At 31.5% G+C, this 24,444-nt stretch overlaps 1 protein-coding gene across 8 annotated transcripts in view; it reads left to right on the plus strand.

Annotated features, from left to right (window-relative positions):
• Window positions 1-22,731, plus strand: part of LOC148601892 (zinc finger protein rotund-like) — a 115,361-nt gene extending 92,630 nt beyond the window's left edge. For all 8 annotated transcript variants that reach the window (XM_088556618.1, XM_088556619.1, XM_088556624.1 and 5 more), the window contains 3 exons: window positions 6,254-6,462; window positions 10,305-10,443; window positions 16,564-22,731. In XM_088556618.1, the coding sequence (XP_088412744.1) occupies window positions 6,254-6,462; window positions 10,305-10,443; window positions 16,564-17,384 (1,169 nt within the window). In that variant the 3' untranslated portion in view covers window positions 17,385-22,731. The remainder of the gene's footprint in view (window positions 1-6,253; window positions 6,463-10,304; window positions 10,444-16,563) is intronic.
• Window positions 22,732-24,444: the final 1,713 nt, after the last annotated feature.

Here is a 24,444-nt window from a genome sequence, read left to right on the forward strand (position 1 = left end):
TATTATTGCCTCTACCTGAGGAAGACATCAAGACTGTTAATCCATGGGACAGTGACTATTATTTCCTCCTCTTGAGAAAGCATGACCACTGTCAACCCATGGAATGGTGTCTATTATTGCCTATTCCTTAGTAAGACATAACAACCATCTACATATGGAATGGGTTAAACGTGGTACATTAATCATAATTAGTGCATTTTTGTCAATTGGTGGTCTTTTTCCCCCTTGAAATTATGCAAGAAACAAATCCCATGTGTATATTTTTTTAAAGCCCTAATAAAACAGCAATCATGTTTTGGTATCATGATGTTGTAGTCCACTGTGTCTGACCTCTTACACAAGTTTTAGAGTTCAAACACTGGATTTACATTTTTTTCTAACACTGGCGTTTTTTTATTAAGGGTCATTTTAAAATAATTGGGTAGTATAAGGAAAATGCTCTGATATGATTGACAATGTCTTTAATATACATGTATATAGCAATATGAGCATTCGGTGCTTCAATGTTCAAGCTAAAAGCTGGTGTTGTATTCAGAAGTATAAGAGAATTGTTTTCTCAATCATTCATGAAAATCAAATGTAAACAAATCAAATTTGTCTATTATACCTAGATTCCAATGCAAAACAGTCAAACCCACTATTAAATTGTGTTTTTCAGAAATTGGAAACATTTATGTGAAATTTGACTAAAGATGACCAAAGGAGTGCCTGATATGCATTTTAGGGTCACAGCAGACAGTTTTGATGTAAAAAATGCTAACAATGATACAAAGTTTGCTTTGTTTACTTTTGCTTTTCATGAATGATAGAGAAAATGGCACATTTATATATCTGAATATAAGTAACTGCTTTAAGTTTGATCTTTGTAGCACCGAATGCGCATATTGCTATGTATATTATCAAAAAATCATATTAGAACAATTTACTTAGACTACCTACTTATTTTCCCAGGAAATGACCATAAATTTACCAACACTTGCATTAGAAAAACCATAAATTTAGCTTTGGAACTGTAAAACCAGCATTAGGGATAAGACACAGTATAGTCATCCCTAGGAATTTTGTGCTCTGACAAAAACTTGAATGTAAGTGAATAGATCTTTATGAATTTGTACCACAAGATGCTATACTGTCGAAGTAAGACTGGGATTGATGTTGTAACGTACACAAAAATAGTCCTTTGCAGAAATTACCTCCAGTTCCTCGTAGCAGTGTGAAAAAAGTTCTCATTTTATTTCAAAAATTAAAAGTATTTCTGAAAGGAAAAACATTTCTGTACATTTTATAAGTACATTTTTCTTCTTGTGCCGTAAAGCCTAATCTCCATAATGATTTCTAAAATATACCTCTATCTTGTGAAAATACTGGGATTTCCCATGCTCTTTATAGACCCTTCAATTCCGGTGACCAGTACTGCACTGCAAGTTTGCTAAACCCACATGCCATTCTGAGAATTGTGAGCTGACAAATGTAGAATCATGCTGATTTATAGTCATCTGAAGTTTAAAGTTAAGGTAAAGTCCAGAGAACCCACTGAATGTTGTGACTTATGTGAAGTGGAATTAGTGGTTTCTAGCCTTTATAGGTTACAATAGCGCAATTATGTCTCCTTGGTATTCAGCCAGATCTTTACCCCAACATGCAGCCTAGTGGAAAATACAGAAACGTTGACGATTGGTGGATAATAAAAAAGATATTTTCATGAAAAAATTGTATGAACAGTAAGGAACCAAAAGTATTGAATTTGAAAGCTAGCAGCACATATATGTGTATTTTATGGAGCACTTAAGGCTTAGAGTGGCTACTGAAAAAATGATGTTTGAAAAGTATCCCCCTTTTTGAAGCTTAATTTACGGGCAGAAACGCCACATGACATGGTGGTTTCTATTCCAAAATTTAAAAGCTATATGGGTGTATTTTAGTAACATTGCATTAAATTAGAGAAATTTCACCCAGATCTATTTTTAGATTTAAGTGGAAGTGAGGACCCCCATACGGAAATTGCATTGTGAATAATTGCACTCTTGTATCCTATACTTGCCCCATGGATTCAGGGTTTTGACCTCTGTTGTTATATCAAGCTGTGCCTTGCAAGAATTTTATTGTATCTAAACTTCAGAAAAAATTTGTTTTCATATTTATTAAGTGAAATATATATAGGTGAAAAAAATAGCCTTATATGCTTGCTTATGAAAAGAATTCTGTACTTGATTTCTTTCTCTAGGGGAAGACAATCTGTGACAGTTTCTTATCGTACAATATGTTTTATGTGGTGAACCACACATATGCCCTTTTTACAGTTGATAGACTCCATATAATACTAACTAAATTGATGGTTTTTTTTCTCATTTGTCATGTTTTTGTTCATTTGCCATTATATGTTTATTAATATAATGAACAAAATAATTGATCACATGTTGCACTTTATTTGTTCTATTTGTCTGTCTGTCTGTCTGCTCTTTTTATTTATCAATTATCTCAGAAAGCATATGTGATGGCTTGACGAAACTGCTCAGTTGTTAATATATAAACTTAAGCATTCATTGTATCTTGTCAAAGTAAAGTAAAATGATTTTAATATATCTCAGAGAATCCCAATCAGAAAGAAAATGTTTGGTGAATGAAAATTTTATAGGAAGGCAACCAATTAGCTTTTTGTTTGCAAGTGAGATGAAATTTCTCCACAGATATAATATTAATTCATTCAACATTTGTTGGATTTTACATGTTGATTAAAACTATTAATATGATTTTAGGCCATGCATTCGACAGATGGAGCCCAATGTCGTATTTTAGACAAAACAGTGCCTCTGCACTTGTGCAGTTGTCTACTTCCATGTTGATAAATTTTGTCTCTTCCGTCAGAATGTTTTTTAGTTATTCATAGTTCTGGTCTCACATGATTCTACATATATAGGACTTCTCTGATGCTCCATCCATATTAAGTGAAGTTTTGGTTTTTGTACGACCACAAAAAAACAAATGGTTGTATAATGGCATTATACTGTAATTGTTGTTGCCCTAAATCCTTGATTATTACAATTTCTTGGTTGCTTTTGAAATTGTTATTGGCCATTTTTATTGAAAAAATGCTATTTTCTTCTCTTCAATTTTACTCTGTTTTTTTCTGACTTAATATTAAATCTCCAATTAATAAATGGGTGGTATATTGAAATCATCCAGTCTGTTGATCTGTCCATCTATTTTTTTTCTTGCTACTATCACTGCTGTCAACAGAAGGATCAATTTGAAATTTGGTACGTGGCAATACATAAATAGGACTTGCAAACAATATCGGTTACCATCTAATATCAACTACCTACATGACAATGTGTGCAACTTCATGTTGAATTTATTATGGTATGAAAATAACTCTGGGTTATTATCCCCTTTCAGCAAATGCCGAAGGGAACTTAGGTTTGCACTCTGTCCGTCCGCCAATCTGTCAGTCCGTCAGTCCATCAGTCACACTTGGTTTTCCGGACTTTTTTTGTAATGCCTAATCCAATTGATTTCATATTTGGTATATAGTCTTATCATGACAAGTTACAAGTTAAGTTCGAATGATGTTACGATTGAATGATTTTTACAGAAGTTATGGCCCTTGGACATGGAAAATTTAATGAAATGTTATGATTTCCGGACTTTTTTTTTGTAATGCCTCATCCAATTGATTTCATATTTGGGATATAGTCTTATCATAACAAGTTACAACTTAAGTTCGAATGATATTGCGGTTGAATGATTTTTACAGAAGTTGTGTCCCTTGGACATAGCAAATTTCATAAAATTTTATGTTTTCCAGACTTTTCTTTGTAATGCCTCATCCAGTTAATTTCATATTTGTTAGCTAGTCTTATCATGACAAGTTACAAATTAAATTTAAATATTATTGTGGCAAAATGGTTTATATGGAACTTATGGCCCTTTGACATAGAAAATTACATAAAACTTTGTTTCATCATTTTTATGCAAATTGCTGCTGTCATTCTAGAGTTATTTGCCCTTTAATTCATAATAACGAAGTTTTTTTCAACTTTCCAGGTGATAGAAAGAGAATGTCTTTATGCAGCTTTCTGTAATGCAAAAATGTTATTATCTACTGTAAAATGAAGCTCAGGTTTGATTTTGATGGAATTTGCTTTTGCTGTTCAAGAGTTATTTTCTCTTGATTGTTAAAAAATAACACCATCCATTGTTAGTTCACATATATAAAAAAAATCTCAAAAAGGCAATGAGTTCAAAGGCCGAAAGGGGGCACTGTATTGCATCAGCAATACTGTCAGAATGCTTGTTATTTTCAATATTTTACATGATAGCTCACAGGAGAATTAACCAGGGGCTGTAGCTTTATCCCACCACAGCCAAAAAATATTTAAAAAAAATTCTTAATAAAAGTAATGTCACACCAAAAGGAATAATCAAAGCATATTACTAATGGAATGCTATGTTGGCAATCTGTCAGAAACACCAAAATAAATTCCCAAAATATTACTGTGGCAAAAGTCATTTCTTATTGTGTTGAAATTAAATAGCTTGAGTTGATATTGTGTAATACATTGTATTCAACTTTCACTCATTATAGATCCTGTAATTCTAGTAAAAACTTACATCTTTTTTCAATGTACTTTTTTTGCCTTTGTTGCATGGCAGACAAAACTGCTTAAAAATATTACTTGGCAAAAGTTTTTCTCATACAATTTAATTTTATTTTCCATTAATCTTAAAAAAATAACACCTATGAATTCAATGGTCTGATATAACATATGAAAACTATGACTTGAGAAATAAGTAAGCTTCCAGTATCCTTAAGAAAATGAAGAGAAATAGCAATTGTATCAAACCAACAAATTCTACACAAAAGGACAGTCTGTATAATAAATGGCAATATCAGAGTAAAACCACAGTAATTGTCCTAACTTGGTTCAGGCAATATCAGAGTAAAACCACAGTAATTGTCCTAACTTGGTTCAGGCAATATCAGGGTTAAACCACAGTAATTGTCCTAACTTGGTTCAGGCAATAGCAGTGGTAAAGCATATGTCCTACAGAGCTTATTTGTGTTACTGTTAGTACTGTATTTATTTATTCTTTGTGCAACTAATTGCAGTCTGTCTGTCTGGTACTATACCTGTTAAATTTAAATTGCATTGTACGTTTTTCATGGTGTCTGATGTTTATGATAATTAATGCCTGTGTACCATCTTGATGTGCATTTTCATCCAATTTGGTTTTGGTGTGAATATACTAAACAAGTTACTTAAGTGTAACTTGGTAAAAAATTGGCAAAACTAGCAAAACATGCATGCCAAAAACTCTGACCATTTAGTTATACAACTGCAAAAAAATTGTGGTCATATTATGGTATGGCATTGTTGTCACAATTGGAGTTTTGGTGATAGACTATATTTGGGGTTGGGAAAATGACTTGGGTAAATTGTTTTTGATTTAGGGTCTAAAAGGGACCAGAAACAAGTATTTTCTCCAAGCTGTGTCTCTATCCTACAAAGCAACTGATAATTACTACCAGGTTAGGCCAAAAAAATAATAGTCTTGTTTCCTGCAACCAGCAAGAAAAAAATTGGGTAGGTAGGTAGGGAAATTATTTTACATTGAGTGATGGGTAAACAATCTAGACTTTAAAGTGCTTGAGCCAAACTGGCTTTAAAATATGTAGGGTAAGCACAAAAAACCTAAGATAGGTAGGGTAGCAGGAAACTCATATTATTTGTTTTGCCTTAATTCTTTCATTAAAAAAATGTTAGAATATATCTTGTTTTGATTGAGTACATTTCTCCCCACACATTGATTACCATAAAGACCTGTCAAATCTGATTACTTTAATAAGGTGGTGGCACCATGTTTCACTTAATGGCTGATTTTAACAGAAACAAGTACTTATAAAAATTCCTGCCTTTGAACTGTAATAGAAGTATGGACTGAAGTACATTTTTTAAAATTCAACAAAAGTGCACTTGGGACTGTTTTATTGACTTTGTAGCACACAAACTTAAAACACACTTAGTATTAAATGTCAGTAAAGAAATCACAGTAGATAATTGGACAACACCATTGCATTTGGTATTTTACTTAAACAATGTATGGTGACATACACAATGCCAGTGGTCTTATTGCCTACCATCTCAAAGACCTGTGGACAACTGCCATTTAAAAGTTTTATAATAACAACAATTAGCAACCTGATATATGTAAATAATCATCCTTTTCAAGAATCTATGTCTTCTATTTTTAGGTAATATCAACGCAGACATGACAAATCATGAACCACCAGGCGTGTTACGTCATGGCAGCACAGGAAGTACAGGCAGTTTCCGTAGCAACTCTGGTAGTCTGAGTAGTCCATCTACTCCAACAAGTGCTCCACTAGTGGTCCCGCAGCCAGTCAAACCAAATAATGTCAACAAACCGGGAAAAACATACCAGTGCAAAATGTGTGATCAGGTATACAATACATGCTATCTACCATAGAGGGGGTAATTTTTGCCCGTTGCTATTTTTGCTATTGGGCAAATTTTGGTGATTTGTCTGAAACACCAAAATATTTGCTCTGGCAATAGTACTTAGTGCACCACAAAGCATTCACCCAAAATAAACTCAATAAATGTTGGCATTAAAAACTCAAGAATTTTACAACTGCCATAAGATAAGGTATATCATGTTTTTCTTAGTGTGATAGACTTTAACGTTGCAAGTAAACCTACTATTACTATTTTTGTACACTCAAAATAACAATTTACTTTTTACTTTCTATGCACATGAGTTATGCATCATTTTGAAAGAAACATGAACTTTCATAACAGTATGTGTCTTTATCACATCTGTGTCATCACAACATTACTTGTTCATATCATTAATTAACCTTTGAACTTTATCTACACCATAAGTTAAACTAAAGCTTTGTTAAAGAATCAGTGAATAATGTCATAAGTAGTACATGTATTACAATTAACTATCCTACTTTACCATATCTTAGTCTGTGATGACATGACTAATCTGTGAAAAATTAGCATACAGGTCTGTTCATTACTCTTGGCGTCAGTTGTTTTGTTAGCAAGGGAGCTTGGACTCTTTTAAAAATAATAAAACTAATCCAAATTTTAGCAAAAAAATATTATTTTACTCAGCAGTGGAATGAAAAGAAAATGTGAATTTAAACTCTGGCTGCTGCAGAAAAAAAACTTGGGAATTGCTGGTAAAGCAGCAACTTTATGGTACAATATTGATAGAAAAATAACAATAGGGTTCTATGAAAATGTACAAAAAGTTGCCATTGGTTCTATTGTAAAAAAGTAACAGAATTATTAAAAAAAAACTGCCAACCATCTGACAGATAAGCCTTAATCCAAAAATAAACTTTTAAACTTTAAGGAGTAATGGGACTCAAGCAATACGTTAGCTCTTTAGGAGCTTGCTTTTTAGCCCATCTGTCCAAGGCCATGTGATCTAACAATTTTTAAAACTCTTTTCCTCTGACACTGCTTGACCAACTTACGTTTCTTGGGGTATCCTGCATAGAACTGATGTTGTGAATTTTGATCCAAGAAAAACATGGCCACTGTTACTAAAAGTAGATTATTGGTGTCCGACAGAAATTTTTTGCATATATCTCCAAAGCCTTTAGCCAAATTCTGACATTGGATGAAAGTGTTCAGCATGATTAGATCTATCTCTGGTCAAATTTTCATTTTAATCTGTTGAGCCATGTCAGAGTTATTGCCCTTTTTCAATGTTTTTTTTCCTATTTTTAATGTTATTTCTTTCAAAAATCTTCTTCCCTGACACTACTTGACCAATAAAGCCAAATTTGCGTGTTTTTTTTTAATTTTTGATGTACGCAAGCGAAACAAATGAAAATCGGAGGGGCTAATTTTAATTAGACTGTTACTTTAAATAGAACATAGGGGTCAGAAAGAAGTTTTCACATATATCTCCGAAACCGTTAGATTTAGCTAAATTCATTTTAATTGTCCAAATGATCCTTATCATATGATAAGGCCAAGAAAAGTCTGCAAGGTATCAAAGATTGTTGGAGTTATTGCCCTTGAAAGGCAAACGTGATGGGTTTTTTTTTTTACATTTTTTGGCCAATATCTTAAAAACTTTGATAGATAGAAAGAAAATTTCATTTGCTTAAATAATGGTTATGATAAGGCCTACAAAAGTCTGCTTTATATCGAAGATATATATGAAAGAGTTATAACCCTCGAAAGTTGAAAAATGTTGTTTTTAGTAGTTTTCAGCCGGTGACTTGAAAATTTTTATAGATAGAAACTTTCAATTGATGAAATGATCGTGATATGTCCTACCTAAATCTTTTGAGTCAAAATTGTCCAACTACACCTTATTGCCCTTGAAAGGCAAAAATTGAACCAAGTGGCTGTCTCGTTAGTATTTCCACTGTATATCAATGTATTTTTAATTCCGAATTTTAGCCCCCCCCAAAAAAAAAATTGAACTCTGAGACAGCTGTGGAAAAAAAAATACGATTCTTATTTCCAATAAAAGTTTTAACTCTGGTTGTTGCTGAAGAAAAAAATTCTTAACTCAACATAAATACCCATCCACCAACTCTTGAGATAAGAATGATCTGTGCCTTACAGTTCTGATCTATGACAGCTGAAAAAAATAGAATCTCTAAGTATTACTGGCAATTCATATCAATGGACATGAATTATTTTGTTTTTACTTTTCATTTTTTTCAAGCACTTGTTGTTTGTTAAGAAGAAATCTATAATTTTTCTTGCAGAAATCTGCATATACCATACATGTACCGGTAAAATATAAAAAATCAACCCATAGTATTTCTGATCAGCATTTTGTGCATAAGTGCACTAAAAATTTGGAATTTATTTCACTTAAGTAGATAAAGTACTATTTCTTACTGAAAATTATGTCATATCAAGATCTTTATAGGTCTAAAGTTATGTAAACCCAAAATTTGAAAATTGGATTATGCTGCAGCTAGCATTTTGTTTTAAATTTACGGCTTCAAATATGAAAACTGAAATGATAGTTTGACATAGCCTCAGACTACTGAGTTATCGATCTAGTTTATTACGTAACAAGTCTTGGGTTACATAACAACGCAGTAACCATATTGCTGGAAAGTATTGTTTTTATTTAACTATGATAATAAATGTGTACATGTACAATAAATACTAAATGTAAAAATCAAGGGTGGTTGTGGAGGTTCTCCACATATAGTATCTGTGCTCATATTATTTATTTTTGTTTAGATTCATTTTGATGATTGGTTAGTTTTTAATATTATGCACATTATACATCAAATACATGTGACAGATGTAGTACTAGTGCATATAGGATGTTTCATTTAAAACATTTGATGCACATGTTGCATCATATTTTATTTTTATGAGTGTTTTATGTCTGGTATTTGTCAGAGAAAAATACACATTATGTTCGATACCATCCAAAAATATTTGCCCACGTATTTTATTATTTAGTAAAAATAATAATTTTTCAAAACTATTTTACAAGCTGTATATAACAAATCTAAACATTTTCATCTAAGAAAGTTTTAAATGACAAATATTGGAATTTAATCTGTTGTGAATGCAGGTTTGAGAAAAAATGGTTTTGTCCAGCCAAAAAAATTATGTGAGGCACCTTGGCAAGAATCATTGATTTATGTGTCACTTCAATCATGAACTCGTGGATCGTTATGGTGTATCCATCAGCACCATGAGAACTGATTTATTCAACAGGTCATAGTTTTCCTTCCCTCGTTTGTCTACCCTGGACTTGACTTTTTATGAGCAACTCGGCGGGTGTTTCTAGAAAAGCAGAGGATGCTTACCCTACCGGTGCACCTGGTTCATGCTCCCATTAGTGGAGTCCGAGTTGCTCATTTACTTTTGTTACTTTGTATGTATGATTTTAGTTACTTTATGTTCTTTGTTGTGTATGTCTGTTTTCCATGTCTGGTCTTTGTCCCTGGATTACATTCTTTTGATTACCGCTATAACCTTGGTTCCCTTGATTACTCTTTCAGTGTAAGGCCAGAGTGTAATGATTAAAAAATCAAATGATATAATCAAATTTTGTTTAAAAAATATGCCAGTGTGTTTAGGCTATTCGGTGAAAAACTGTCATGAAATGTTTTTCCTTAGTAACAATGGTTAAATGATGATCTATTTTAGTAGCAATAGTTAAATGATGATCTATTTTTAGTAACAGTAGTTAAATGATGATCTATTTTAGTAACAATAGTTAAATGATGATCTATTTTTAGTAACAGTAGTTAAATGATGATCTATTTATAGGTGTTTAACACGAAGTCTGATATGTTAATCCACAGTCAGCAGTTACACAGACAAGAGACGAAACCTTACCGATGTCCGCAATGTCAGAAATGCTTCGCTAACTCTTCATATCTCTCTCAACACAATAGGATTCATGCTGGTAGGTTAAACAATGTATATTGTTTTTAAATGGTCAATAAGGGCAAGAGTAAATTTATTACCCTGAGGTACATGCTATTGCCGTTGAAGCAGTGCCATCTTCATGATCCTTCCTTTTTGCTAGAAGTAATTCATGCATCCAAGTTGAACCTGCTCTTGACAGACCCAGAATACAAGTGAATTTTGATTAGCCAATAAGAATTAAGAAAAGAAAAACTTAAATATAATTTTGGCACTGTTTCTCCAGTCATCACAATCAGATAGACAGAACAAACAAGACCTTTTTGGAGTAATTAGTTCAAATGCCCTTTTGATTTACCTTTAAAAATAAATACTAAAGTATAATAAACCAGATTGTCTTCTAATTGCAAAAATTGAAAATAAGTTAAGAACTGAATGGGTACTTTTGGCCTTCAGCTGCAAAATGTCATTCCTCATTAATATGCATTTAGTATTATATTGTTTGTTAGGAGATGTTGATTGGTTTGGATTTCTAATGCAGAGATGTAGAGCAAAAGTGCATGAAAAAAATTGCCAATTACCAGTAAAATGGACAAAAATATAAAATTCTGAAATTTCCTTTTTTATGAAAAACTCATTATTGTCAAATTGAATCTGAAAATTATGTGGCTTAAATGACTAGATATGTTGGGTACATTGATAATTAAAATAAAAGTGCCCAACATGTCTATTGTACACCATTTATAAGCTAAAAATTAACATTTTGGTTCGTGTTGATGTATTTTTTTCATGGGTAGGGGTGGCAATTTTTCACCTATCTTGACTTGGAAAGTAAAAATATTTATTAATTGAGGTCATTTGAAAGCTAAGACGCTATATAAATGTACTGTAACACAAAAAAGCTTGCTTAAACTATGGTATATTGAAAAAAATATATTAACAGGTGATATATCTGAAATTATGAAAATTCCCCTCTTTATGATTTTAGAGTAATTGTAACCCAAAAAAGGGAAATCCAAGCTCCTGAATTGATCAGATATGTTGAGTACATCATTATTTTAATTATGAATGCCTAAACTGTGAGTTTTGCAGTGTCAGTATGCTGTTAATGTGAAATTCTGTTTGATAGTGAGACCAGTTTTCTATGGGTAGGGATAATATTTTTTAACATTTTTTGAAAATTCTTTCTTGAAAATTAATTTTTCGTGGTTTATTTATGTAGAAAATTAAATTATTTATCAAATGATACCAAATTTGAGACATTATAGTTGAGCAATTACTTGTAGAGTCGAAATTATGCGGGCAAAAAAGGGGCCATAAAAAGTTTTTCAAAGAATTGTACTTTTTACTTGAGTAAAAGCATATGGATGTTTAGGATATTGTTCCACATTATTCTATGCCACAATGGTAATACTGGGGTAGATTTTGGGATAAAGATTTAAATCATTTAGGAGTGAGAGGCTTATAAGATGATAGCAACAAGGGTTTCACCGATGTAAGGACGAAGATGTAACTGTATGTAAATAGATCTTTTTTTTTTAAAATTGTACAACATGGTGTCATACCACTAAAAGATGTCTGGTATTGATTTTGGTCATTGTGACTTGAGTTGATAAAGAGTAAGAGGCCAAAAACAAGCATTTTGTTTATTTCTGGATGATTACTTGAGTATAAGGGAATGGATCTCTTACAATCTTGGCTAAAAATCCTAGGTCCCCTTTCTAATTGGTTGGTGCCTAGGTCCAACTATTACACATCAAAAGGCTTTTGCCCCTGGCATTAGGTTTGTTTAAAGCTTTCATCATTCTCGTTCAAAAAAAGTACAATGACCTTGGGCATTGATATAGTGGCTGTACTAACATATATGTTATGTTGAATATGCCCTTTAGTAGATAATAATAGACAAAGAATTAAGAATTCATAATTAAAACTAAATTACACATGGTACAGTTATGACAATATGTTGCCCTTACAAACATAAAATATCTATTGATGTATAACAGATTATTATAATTGTTCAATGTTCTACAGCATTGCATTAATTATATGTGTAATAAAAAAAACAGGTTGCATTATATAATTATATTGATTCTGTTTTATTGCAGTATTGTTGCAGAAAATGCATTTTTATTTTCTTCTTTTTTAATCATTTAGTACATTGAAGTTTTATATGTTAAAGAGGGAGGTACCATTAAACCTATAAACAGCCCATAAGTAAGTGCTAAAAATGTAACCTTCCCTATTGATTACTTAACTATAACTGGTAAAATTGAGCCATTTTTATTTTTTAGATTTGTATGATCTGACATGACTTTCACTGACTAATTGATGTAATTGATGTAATCTAGTTAACACAAATGTTGCCATGTTTCATCATTTGCACACACAAAAAAATTTAGTGATCTATGACTCTTTGCAGTTAATGCAAAAAATTTTTTGTATAATTTATCTAAAACAGGACCTCTGTATTTTTGGATGTACATGTATGCATGTATCTGATTTTAGCAATATCCTCAGAAGACTCAGTACTTTAACCCATATATTTTTAAGCTAGTGGAATTACACATAGTAAATCAACAGTGGTTGTGTGGTCTTCATAGCTAATGATTTCAGTGTAGTAAGCAGCGTAGTAGAACTTGAGTACACTTAGTATTGAAAATCTTTACTATTCATGAATACATGTAGTATTGAAAAATCTTTACTATGAAGATTTTGATTGAATTTGGTAAATTGTTGATAAAGAATTTTATTTATGTTATATTTTTTCAAAGGCAGTGTGATAATGTTAGGTTTGGCATCATTGTCTCATGAACAATTTTTTTTCTTTTCAAAGAAACAATCACAGGACTTGTTTCAAACGTATCACTTGTTTTACTGGTCATTTGTGTCAATTATTTTGTCCCAAGAGTCATCAAGGGAACCAGGATTGAAATCTATAGAATCTAATCCAGCAACAAAGACCAGACATGGTAAACAGACAAACACGTAATGGCATTGACTTTTCATGCATGCACATTAAAATCTGTCCAAACCTTGTTTTTGATTGTAGAGTTTGTCTAGTTGGACAGATGTTCTGTTTAAATAAGTTCAAAATTCATTTAAAGTGAGATGAATGGCTTCAAAAAGTCATTGGTTTAGACAGGTTTTCATTTTTTTTTTTTTTTCAGGTATTGACAGGTCTCACTATATATCAGCACTTTTTTACATACACATACTTGTTATATATACCATGTACCTGCATATAAAACTGAATGATGGTGAAACAAATGCATGTTAGAAATGTTGATATAAAAGAACTTTATAAGGTCATATCATTGCATTTTTCTACTTGATGGAAAAACTTTCTTTCTTTACGTGAAGCTTCTGTGAAATTTAGAAGACAGATGTTTAAGAATAAACAAACATTTTTATCTACTTCCTTATCAGAAGTTTTCTTGTCCACCACCAAATTCATTATACTTATTGTGTAAGGTTCTGCTATATTTTTATTTTGATAAAAATGTAATGGCATGTTACGCAATCAGTAAAGTTTTTTCTACAATGAAAAACATTTTTTATTTATACCCTTTTTTGTTGAAGTAAATAATGGATGAAAGACAACATACATACATCTTGTGAAATTGGTTAATATATTCAGTGTAATACATGTTTACTTGTTTATTATTCTAGTTAAGGTTCAGTGAAACCAGCAATGTTTCTCTGTCGGTCTAGTTCAGGTGTTTGGTGACATTACAGTGAAACCAGCAATGTTTCTGTTGGTCTAGTTCAGGTGTATGGTGACATTACAGTGAAACCAGCAATGTTTCTCTGTCGGTCTAGTTCAGGTGTATGGTGACATTACAGTGAAACCAGCAAAGTTTATGTGTCGGTCTAGTTCAGGTGTATGGTGACATTACAGTGAAACCAGCAATGTGTCTGTATTGGTCTAGTTCAGGCGGATGGTAACATTTCAGTGAAACCAACAATGTTTCTGTTTTTGTATACACGTGTGAAGTCTGACCTACATTACATGTATTTATAATGTATATATTTTATGTGCATCTATATTTTATTACAAAAGAGTTTGTTGCCAATTCTTTGTAAATACCAAATTCTATTCTGTGTCTGTCTATCTTTATATCATTTTTTTTAAATTGTCAAAATGGGCAATGTGTGTGTGTGTCTTTTTAAGTGTGTGATAAACAAATTTTTACTTTGCCATTGACTTCTGTGAGTAATGAATGGCCATTTTGTTTCTTCTTCATTCTTATAAAAATGTTCATTAATTCATGTTGCAAGCATAAGTGTTGAACCTGATTTTAAACGTAAGTTTTTTTTAATTTATTCTCCCGTTTGATAAAATACTTACCCATTTTTTCCAATTCTGATTTCAATGATATATATTTTTGTTTTTAACAAATATTATTGTGATGAAATGGACAAATTAACAAAATTGTAGCAAACTGTTCCACAAACACTAAAACATATGGCAGTTTATCAGTATTTCCAGAAAAGACAACATTTATTTCACCTGCTACTTTTGTGTTTTGTTGCCGTAACTCAACAAAGTTCTATTCAGAATATTTGATATTTTCGAAGAAAGCAGACGGTCAATGGGAAAGACCCAAACAGATATATATTTATGTACAAAAATAAATGCAGACACAGTATTGAAATACAAAAATGAAATTGCCTAACAATGTCTATGTCCCATTGTTTTCATATTTACTACATTTATTATGATTTATTGAAGTCTTTGTGGCAGTATTTTGTTTTTTCGTCTGGCACATTTTTTTGTAGCACTATTGATTTTATTACCAAAAAAAACCCAAAGTACAATTTCAACTCTTCTAGTTTCCAAAGAAAATCTGCTTCAGAAATGTTAAACATTCCAAATGCAATTTTATTAATTGCAATATATTTCCATTTCATATTTTTTATATAATAAAACATGCAATGATTTTTTAAATTTTCATTAATTGGTGGCATTACAATACATGTACCTTAATACTCATTTTAGTGGTTTTACAAGTATTGTTGTGTTAATAGTACCATCACCAAGGGTGACAGCTGGTCTAGTAACCTCCCCACTCAGTCTTTTTTGTCCATGTGTCTGTTCGTCAGCCACGCATAATTGGTACTGTCTTACTGTAATCTGTAACTCAAAAAGAATATAAGCATTATTATTCAAATTTGTACAGTGATTTTATACATGTTGAAGATTATGGAGGAATTTAGTAATTTTTTTCTACATTTTGAGCATGTTGAACTGAGCCATTTGTGTCACATTAATTTGAGAACAGTACCTACTTTGTGTAATCTGTAGCTCAAAAAGGACTAAAGCAATATTATTCAAACTTTGCATGGTGATTACATGCATATTGAAGAAGTGCACCTTATTTTATAGAGAAATTTGATAATTCTTTTTATACATTTTAAGCATGTTGAACTTCAGCAAGTTTCTAAGCAGTAGATGTTATCATTTGGACATTGCACATGGAAATTAGTAATTTTTTAACATGATTTGTGGTTATATACATATTGATGATCTTAAGTGTTGACAAATATATGATGGTGACGCAGGCAAGACATGTATTGGTCATGTTTCTTTTTGATGAAACAAGTTGGCCACCAAAGGCTATTTAAGTTTCTGGTTGGCTAAATTTTAAAGATCAACTTATGAGTACATGGGCCGAGACAACCAACATGCATATCAAATAAGCCATTTTTTCTAAAGCATAATAGCTCTAGGGGTTTTGACATCATAAAATTAGTCAATTTAAGCATTTTTTTGGTGGGGTAGGGGTCTATATTTTGCATTTTACTAAATAAAAACTTTATTGGTATCATTTGAAGGCTGAGATAATGGGTTATATGATTTTACGTAATATATAATTAGTTTCTTAATACATGATGTCTAAGGAAGACAGTCAAAACAATTTAGTCACAAAAAAATCTTGGCTTTTTGACTCAGTGGGTTGCAAATATAGGCCTATACTGAAAAAGAATCCTAGAATAATCTTTGCTGACAAAATGATTTGGTAATGAGAGGTATTAAGGTACCTGAAAATCATTATGAAGTTGATGAATGGGGAATGCACTGTGGACCCTCCCAGTCTATGGACCATATTTGATTTGACTTAGTTACTCTATTTTAACAAAAACTGTTTTCTATTTGCAGGTATCAGACCATACAAATGTGATATATGTGAGAGGAAATTTACACAGCTGTCCCATCTCCAACAACACATTAGAACCCACACAGGAGAAAAACCATACAAATGTATGAGCCCAGGATGTGGTAAAGCATTTTCACAATTGTCCAATCTGCAGTCGCATTCACGGTCGCACATGACTGACAAACCATTTCGATGTAATAGCTGTTACAAGTGTTTCTCTAGCGAGCAAGGTTTACGTGAACATATCCCAAAGCATTCAGAGACTAAACATTTGAAAACACATATTTGTCATTTATGTGGGAAATCGTATACACAAGAAACATACCTAACAAGACACATGAATAAACATAGCCAAGACAATAACAAGATGGGACCCCCACGCTCAATCAAACAAGAGCCATCAGAGCATTCCCTCGAGGCAGAATTCTGCCGTATTGCTGAGCGGTTGCCTGAAAGGCCACAAGATGGATCATCACACTGTGGAAAAATGAATTCAGCATTCATGCCTATTCCACAGTTTCCTGGAAACATGGTTAGCACATCAGGAGCTTCATTTCCATATGGAAACAACCATTTATCTTCTAATCCATCTTTACCCCATATATCATCGATGACTCCAAGAAGCTACATGAGTCCATACGACCATTTTAGTTTCCGAAAGCCTGATGCTCAAGAAAGGACATTCAATGCGACGATTAATCGTCATGAAAACCAGTTGTTGGCAAATAGTTTATTAAGCCTTCAATCGATAAAAAATTATGCATCTCAGCAGATGCCATCATTTACAACGACAGGAAGTGCTAGCGCCTCAAGACTAGCGTAACTATATTGTGATAGAAGTTATATAATTAGTCGTATATATATATATATATATATATTATACTTAGTGGTAGTCAATATTGTACTATTAATTGTTATTGATGCTCACTTGTTGAAACATTTTTGTGTTTGGAAATTCTGTCCAAAGACCTCTCCCTGTTTTAGGTGTATCTATTATATTGCTTTTTTACTGTAGAAGCCATCCTGTTCTTAATATCTGTATGGGGAGAAATCTAACATCACATTCAAATGTGAAGAGATTGAATATTTCATAACTGGAAAAAAGTTGCAATATTTGTATGTTTTATAATTTTTTGGGAGTATAGTGTGAACCCTAATGTCTATCCATTCATTCATTCATTCATTCATTCATCCGTCCATTTGTCCATCACATTTGATTTTGAAAACTGATGATAATTTAAGAACCACTCCACCAAAATTAATCTAAAATTTTAACACAAAGGTCAAGTTCAATTAAGGTGCATGTGACTAGTGGTACATATATATTGGGGATGCTGTTTAGATGTTATGGCCCCTTTTCACCTTGTGATTTTGAAGGTTGGCTATATTAGTAATCTTGACCTAAAAAATTTTTTTAAAGATTTTTAAAAATATTTTATATGTACGTGACAATTTTTCTTTCCCTTCATTACTTGGAAGTTGTAAAAAAGTGAAATATTTGCATTCTTTATTTACGTTGGTAACTTCTGCATCCTGTGCAGTTACCAAACAAAAGATGTTTTCTAAGACAGGTAGTCTAGAATACTTATGATTGGCTTACATCAATTTTTCAAATGTGTGTTGAAGACAAATGAACCAAAATATTGCAAGAAGATAAGTTCTTAATGCAAATGCCTCTTCATAAAATACACTAATTTTTAAAGAATCTCAGAGGTAATAGTAGAATATGATTTGTTTAATACATAATAAGGACAGTTTAGATGAAGTCAGGTTTGCCTGTTATCTGCCTTAGTAACAGGGAAGGAGTTCTCTACAGAACTAATGGGTTAAGGAAGAAAATGTAGTCTTATCATTTTGATTGTAACTTTTTCATTGTTTCAATGGTTTGTTCAAGTTGTTGTCAGAATATAAATGGATGTTATGCTGATGTATTTGTACTTAGTCTGAAATTTTGACAGCATGGAATTGATATATTTGTAGTTATCGATTTATAGTTTAGTAGACAGGATGAATGAAGTCATATAATGTTTACAACTGTTCCTGATCGTTATAAAGAAAATCATTGAACCCATACTATCAGAAGTACAATGATAAGTTGACTGGGTTCTATTAAAATAAGTCTTGTTTCTTAGTTTTGATTCCTGGGTATAGGGTAAGGAAGTCTCATTACATGGTTTTAAAAGAATGGGTCTTCTATATTCAAATACATGGAGATTCCTCATTAACATAGCTTTAAGTTCAGTATTAAAAGCAAAACATCTCTTTGTGTTCAGATACCAATAAAACATGACAAATATCTGGTTCTACATGATAAAAATGTTAAGAAAAGCCTAAAATAGAAGATTAGAAGATTTGTCATTGTAATGCACAGCGTTTCAAGATCCTGAAGGTAAACAATAAAATGCAGATTGGTCTTTGGATTTCAATATGTTTTACATTGGAAATTTCAGAAAGGAAAATGACACTAGAATGAGACTTACAAACCCTGTTATACATTGTAATGACATTTGAAATGACTTTCCTTAAATTATTACATAATTATGGTATTTGCTGTAATTCTAAAAAAAAGACTTTAAAGCTGTATGTTAGTTGAACACTTTATAAATGATTTTTTTCTATGTTCCTGCCTCACGCCATTGGGCATATATGTTTCTTTCTGTCAGTAGATACATATTAAAGTACACATGTCTGTCCCATTTTTTATCTGTAAAAATTAAGGAAACTTCAAATGGGATTGGTATAATTTTGTCACGTAGCTTCAGCTTAACAGATTATTTACTGTGGCTATTTAAGTTCTAGAAAGATGGGACCTTTAATACCTGGAAAAGTATTGTATGCTTTAGGAGGGTGTTGATGTTGATATTTAAAAAAAAAATGGGGTCACAAAACTGTAAGATTGGTACCAAAAAATATTATGAACTTAAAAAATACAAACACTTTAACTATTTTATTAAGGAAGCAACCAGTATCATGTCACAGCTTTTTTTTATCATACTGGATGAGTTAAGTAATTGCAAACAATTTCATTTACATGCAATTTCTAACATTCAGATAAAAAGAATTTTGAAATACTATATGATTTCTTATCAATTTTTATGCACTTGAAAAGTAGAACATAAGAATATTTTCTATAAATCTCTGATAATTGGGGTAATTTATGCAAGAATGGGGAAATTCATTCAAGAAACTTTAGCAAGGTGAAGGGTAATATTTCAATATGAATTATTAGCTATATTTTTGTGTGCCATCTCTACCATTGATAAGCAGGAACATGAGAAGATAAAAGGTTATATATGGCATAGTTTACAGCTATGTTGTTACAAATTATATACAAGTAGAAATGGCTTGGCACATTGTGTGTTATTGTTTTATGCATATATTTATATAAGAAATAATTGTATATATAATAATGTTGGCTACTTCATTCCATATATTTGCTCATACAATTTTTTTCATAGTACAGTTTTGTAATATTTTATTTCATTTTATCATTACTTTTCTGTATAATGGTACTTTTAATTATCTTTTTCCTTAGATTATGAGGAATTTCATGTGATAGACAAAATTGTTTTCCTTAACTAAAATATGAAAAGATTTTTAAGTTATCGCTCCTATATAAGATAAACTAAATAATTTTTGGTTGTGTCCCATTTATTAGTATAAAATATTTTGTGAAACTTCTAGCTGCATATTACATGACTTTGACACCTATAATTTTTATACAGCAGCAAAAATTTTGCTGTTGTATAATGGTATGGTGCTGTCGTCAGTGTCATCTTCCCTAGACACTTGGTTTTCCTGCAGTAACTTGAATATTGGTTGATCTTTACAACATTTTATGACAAGGTTTAAAACTAACAATAAGAAAACTGATATCAATTTTGGGGGTTGTGGCCCCAACAGTTTTAGAATTATTAGAGGCTAATAAAATGGGCCAAAAACAAACATTTCATATAATCTGGCATTTTATTTATTTTCCGTCCAATTTTGAAATATGTTTTTGGATTAGATTCCTTACAAAAAATTCCTGCCTGTGTTTTCAGTCAGATATCTCTTACGGTTTTCCAGTTTAGGGGGTCATTTATATATATTTAAAAAAAAAAAAGAATTATTCACTTTTGATTCCATTTTGAAATATTTTTTTTAGATTAGATTCCTCATGAAAGTCTCTGCCTGCATTTTTTCAATCAGATTTCAGATATCGCTAATAGTTTTTTTTTTTTTTGTTATAGGGATTGAATGAAAAGGTCTTTAAAGCAAATCTTATTTCACCTTAATTGAATTTCGAATTTTGTGCAATGTTATGTCTGTAATGAACTGTAAGTCCCAATGCTGAAGTGTGTCAAAAACTAATATTGTGTCCATGCTTATCCGAAGTGAATAAGAGTTTATCATGCTGGGGTCGTATCATGCTGCCTTCTGTGAGACTCTTTATTTGTTTTTAATCTGACTGTTACTAATTCTCCCCTTATACATTATTGTTGTGTCTTTTTGTGGTGTATTATCTCTATCTGAAAATCCATTCACATTCTAGTGCTACTTATAAATTAAGCATTTTAATATGAAAGAAAAATAGTGCTATTTACACTTTTTTATTGGATTTCCCATATGATGTTTTTTTTTTCTTCCTTTAAATGTATTTATATGCTCACCTGCAGGTGTCAAGGTCATTAAGTATACTGCTGTCTGTATATCTATCTCATATTTTTTTCTTTGGCTGACTTTGGTATGATGCTTTTAATAGCAAAGTAAACTGCACAGCAAGTGTCTCTGTTACATCAACTCCCTGTTATTGTAATAATAGAAGGGAGCATTTGGGTTCTTTATTATCAACACATTTCTGCTAGTTTGAAATTGATGTAAAACAGTTTCATTTTCTTACTCACTTTGTTTGAAATCTCTACATTCTCAACAGTCATAATAGAAAATAAAGCTAATTTAATTATTTTTGAAATCATATGACCTTTCCCACGATGCAACATTCTTGTTGGTGCTACTTTTAAGGATCATTATCTTTTATGCACATATCACATTTATATGCTTTTATATTATGGTGCATTTTATCTAGTTTGGGATTTATCAGTACAACTTTTGCTATTATTTATTTTTTGTATACACTGATATGTTCAGTCTAATTTATGTAACCATATTTCATCATGCCCTCCATTTTTTTCAGTTATAAGCATTGTTTAACGTCATATTGATTTGAACTCTTATGTCTGTAAAACAAATTTAAAAAAAAAAAAAAAAACATTGTGAAACCCTTGGTTTTTTCTGTAAATGTAATTGGTTTTGTCAGTGTAAATTTCAAACTTTTGTGATGGCATCCTTTTACAGAAAAAAAAGAATAATTTTCAAGTATTTCCATTTGTTCAGAAGTATGACTATGTGATAAGCACACTCTTAATAAGCAAGTAACTGTCAAATTGATATAAATTTTTGTTGTGTGGTAAATATTTGTAGGTGTATATGGTTTTTTAGTGGATAATAGGTCAATTGTAAAATGAAGAGAACTTCAGGTTTTGTTAAACTAACTTCTGTTGCTAAAAAAAGTGTCAACAGTTTTTATGATATAAAATGGCATTGTAAGTTCTTTCCAAGCATAAAACATAATAATACAGTCAACAATTATGATTGTGTAAATCTTGTTACATTTTCTCTTACATTTTTAAAATAGTCATGCCTATGTATTTCACCAAACACTAAGTATTTGTCTGAAATCCCCAAATAATTTCTGGTCATTTTTAACTCAAGTTTATCTGAAACCCTACATAAGAAAATAAATACAAGTGGTGAAAACTACAAAAAACTATTCATTTCAACCAGATATAACTGAAGGATTTATGAGGATGTGTGAGGTATTACAATTTTGTGGTTTTACCATTTCACTGAAAACAATGAAGTTGAAACCATGCATCCCGAGTATATTGTGCATAATTTCTTTACATATGTCATTTAGAATTGTCAAGTGTACATTTTCACAAATACCTGTGTGTGTATATGATTATAAATAGATAATGGTAGCATTGTGTTTGTAATGGTGTATTACTGCTTTATATATTTTTTGGCTAAACAGTTGCCATAGCAACTCTAAAATTTTCATTTATAGTATCATTTGAATTGTGCTTTTTCGGCTTCAAGTCAATGTTGATAATAAAGCTGTACTGCTAGTGTGTTTCTATTTATATCCCTGATGTATGTCTCTTCAAGTCTTAAATGGTATTGTGGGTCCAGTAGGATTGCACTTGTTCAGATGTTGGGTGATAGGTTTTATTCCTTGTTTAGTTGTACCTAAAACTTTAACAATTTGCTAGTTGTAGCTTGAAGGAGGAGTTAGGATGGGTGGGGTTTTTTTGTGATTGTTGGTTGTGGATCTTATCTAGCATATAGAACATCAGGTTGGAGACTTCAGACTAATACTAGCACACTTAATAGAAAATGGCACACTGCAAATTAATTTAAAGAATACACAAACTACAAAATAAAGAAGCTACCTGTACTACACAAAAATAGCAGTATGGACAAGGTGCACCATTAGGTATGAACACTAAACTATAATTAATTACTCAGTCATACATGTATGTTGCAGTAATTTTTGTCCTCATATTTCACAAAAAAGTACCATGAGATGTTTTAAGTTATCTTTTATGATATTAATAAAACCAGTTTTGGGGGTCACCACTCCTTTTTTGTCTTGTATACTGATATGCCGTAACTACATTTTGGGAGTATCTTTTGTTTTTTTTTTAAGATTGTCGAAATCCCAACCAGTTAGTGATGTAGATAAATGATATCCAAAAATTAAAATACAATGATTAAGTTCAGAATCTGCTTATGGTAGAGGTGATGCATGGTGTAGAAAAACCATCCCAAGAAACATAATGCAATGATTTTTTCATCTACATACACAGTTACACACATAGTTTTACATTACTGTAGTCCTTTCTGAACACAGATTTGTATTTTTGAGAAAATCATATTAGTCTTTCTCTTAAATCAATCATATCAAGAACAATAACTCTTGCAAAGTGCCAATTTGAAATAATGTTTATATAATTTTGAAACATTTTTTGGTAAACCATCAGTCTGTCCCCAAATCATGGTAAAGCACAAAACAACAGATCCATTAGGCCAAGTAAAAAAAATGTGTGGTTCTGCTCACCCAACTGACTATTTTTTTGCCAAAATGAAAAATAATTAAAACCAACTTGATTAAAATTTTCTGTTCACTTCCTTAGGGTGATTTGTACCATTACTTGGTAAATTCATTATGGTAACAGGAGGATTAAGATTTTGAAACACAGAATTTGTGTTGATATTGAGGTTAAATGCTTGTATTAATTAATGGAAATAGCAACTACAACTTCTGGAGTAATCTGATTTTTTTTGTGACCTAGACACACAACTTTGATCATTTCATGTATGAGTAATCAAGGGAACCAAGATTCAGGCAGAAATCAAAAGAAAAAAGACCAGACAGGGAAAACAGACACACAACAATTAACATGAAATAACCAGAAAAAGGAACAAATATGGTGAACTAATGCACCATCATACAGTTGTATACACACCTTTAAGTAAGCTCCAAAAAGCCCCGACAACAAAAGCAACAAAATCCATGGTCACAGAATGATGACACTTCATCAAAATAAACTAAAAAGTTCATGGTTGACTCAAAACATGAAACTCAATTCCCAATAAAATACATATTACAGACGCTGTGAAGTCAGCCTGTTATCTTGACCTACACTTAGAAATCGATGGTAAAGGAAAACTATTGACCAAACTTTACGACAAACGTGCTGACTTTTCATTCAGAACTGTCAACTTTCCTTTCATCTGTGGCAACATCCCTTCAGCACCTGCGTATGGAGTGTTCATAT

The sequence above is a fragment of the Perna viridis genome, chromosome 12 (assembly GCF_037379345.1).
Source record: "Perna viridis isolate PV_CMFRI_1.1 ecotype Kerala chromosome 12, ASM3737934v1, whole genome shotgun sequence".
NCBI classification, from domain to species: Eukaryota; Metazoa; Mollusca; class Bivalvia; order Mytilida; family Mytilidae; genus Perna; species Perna viridis.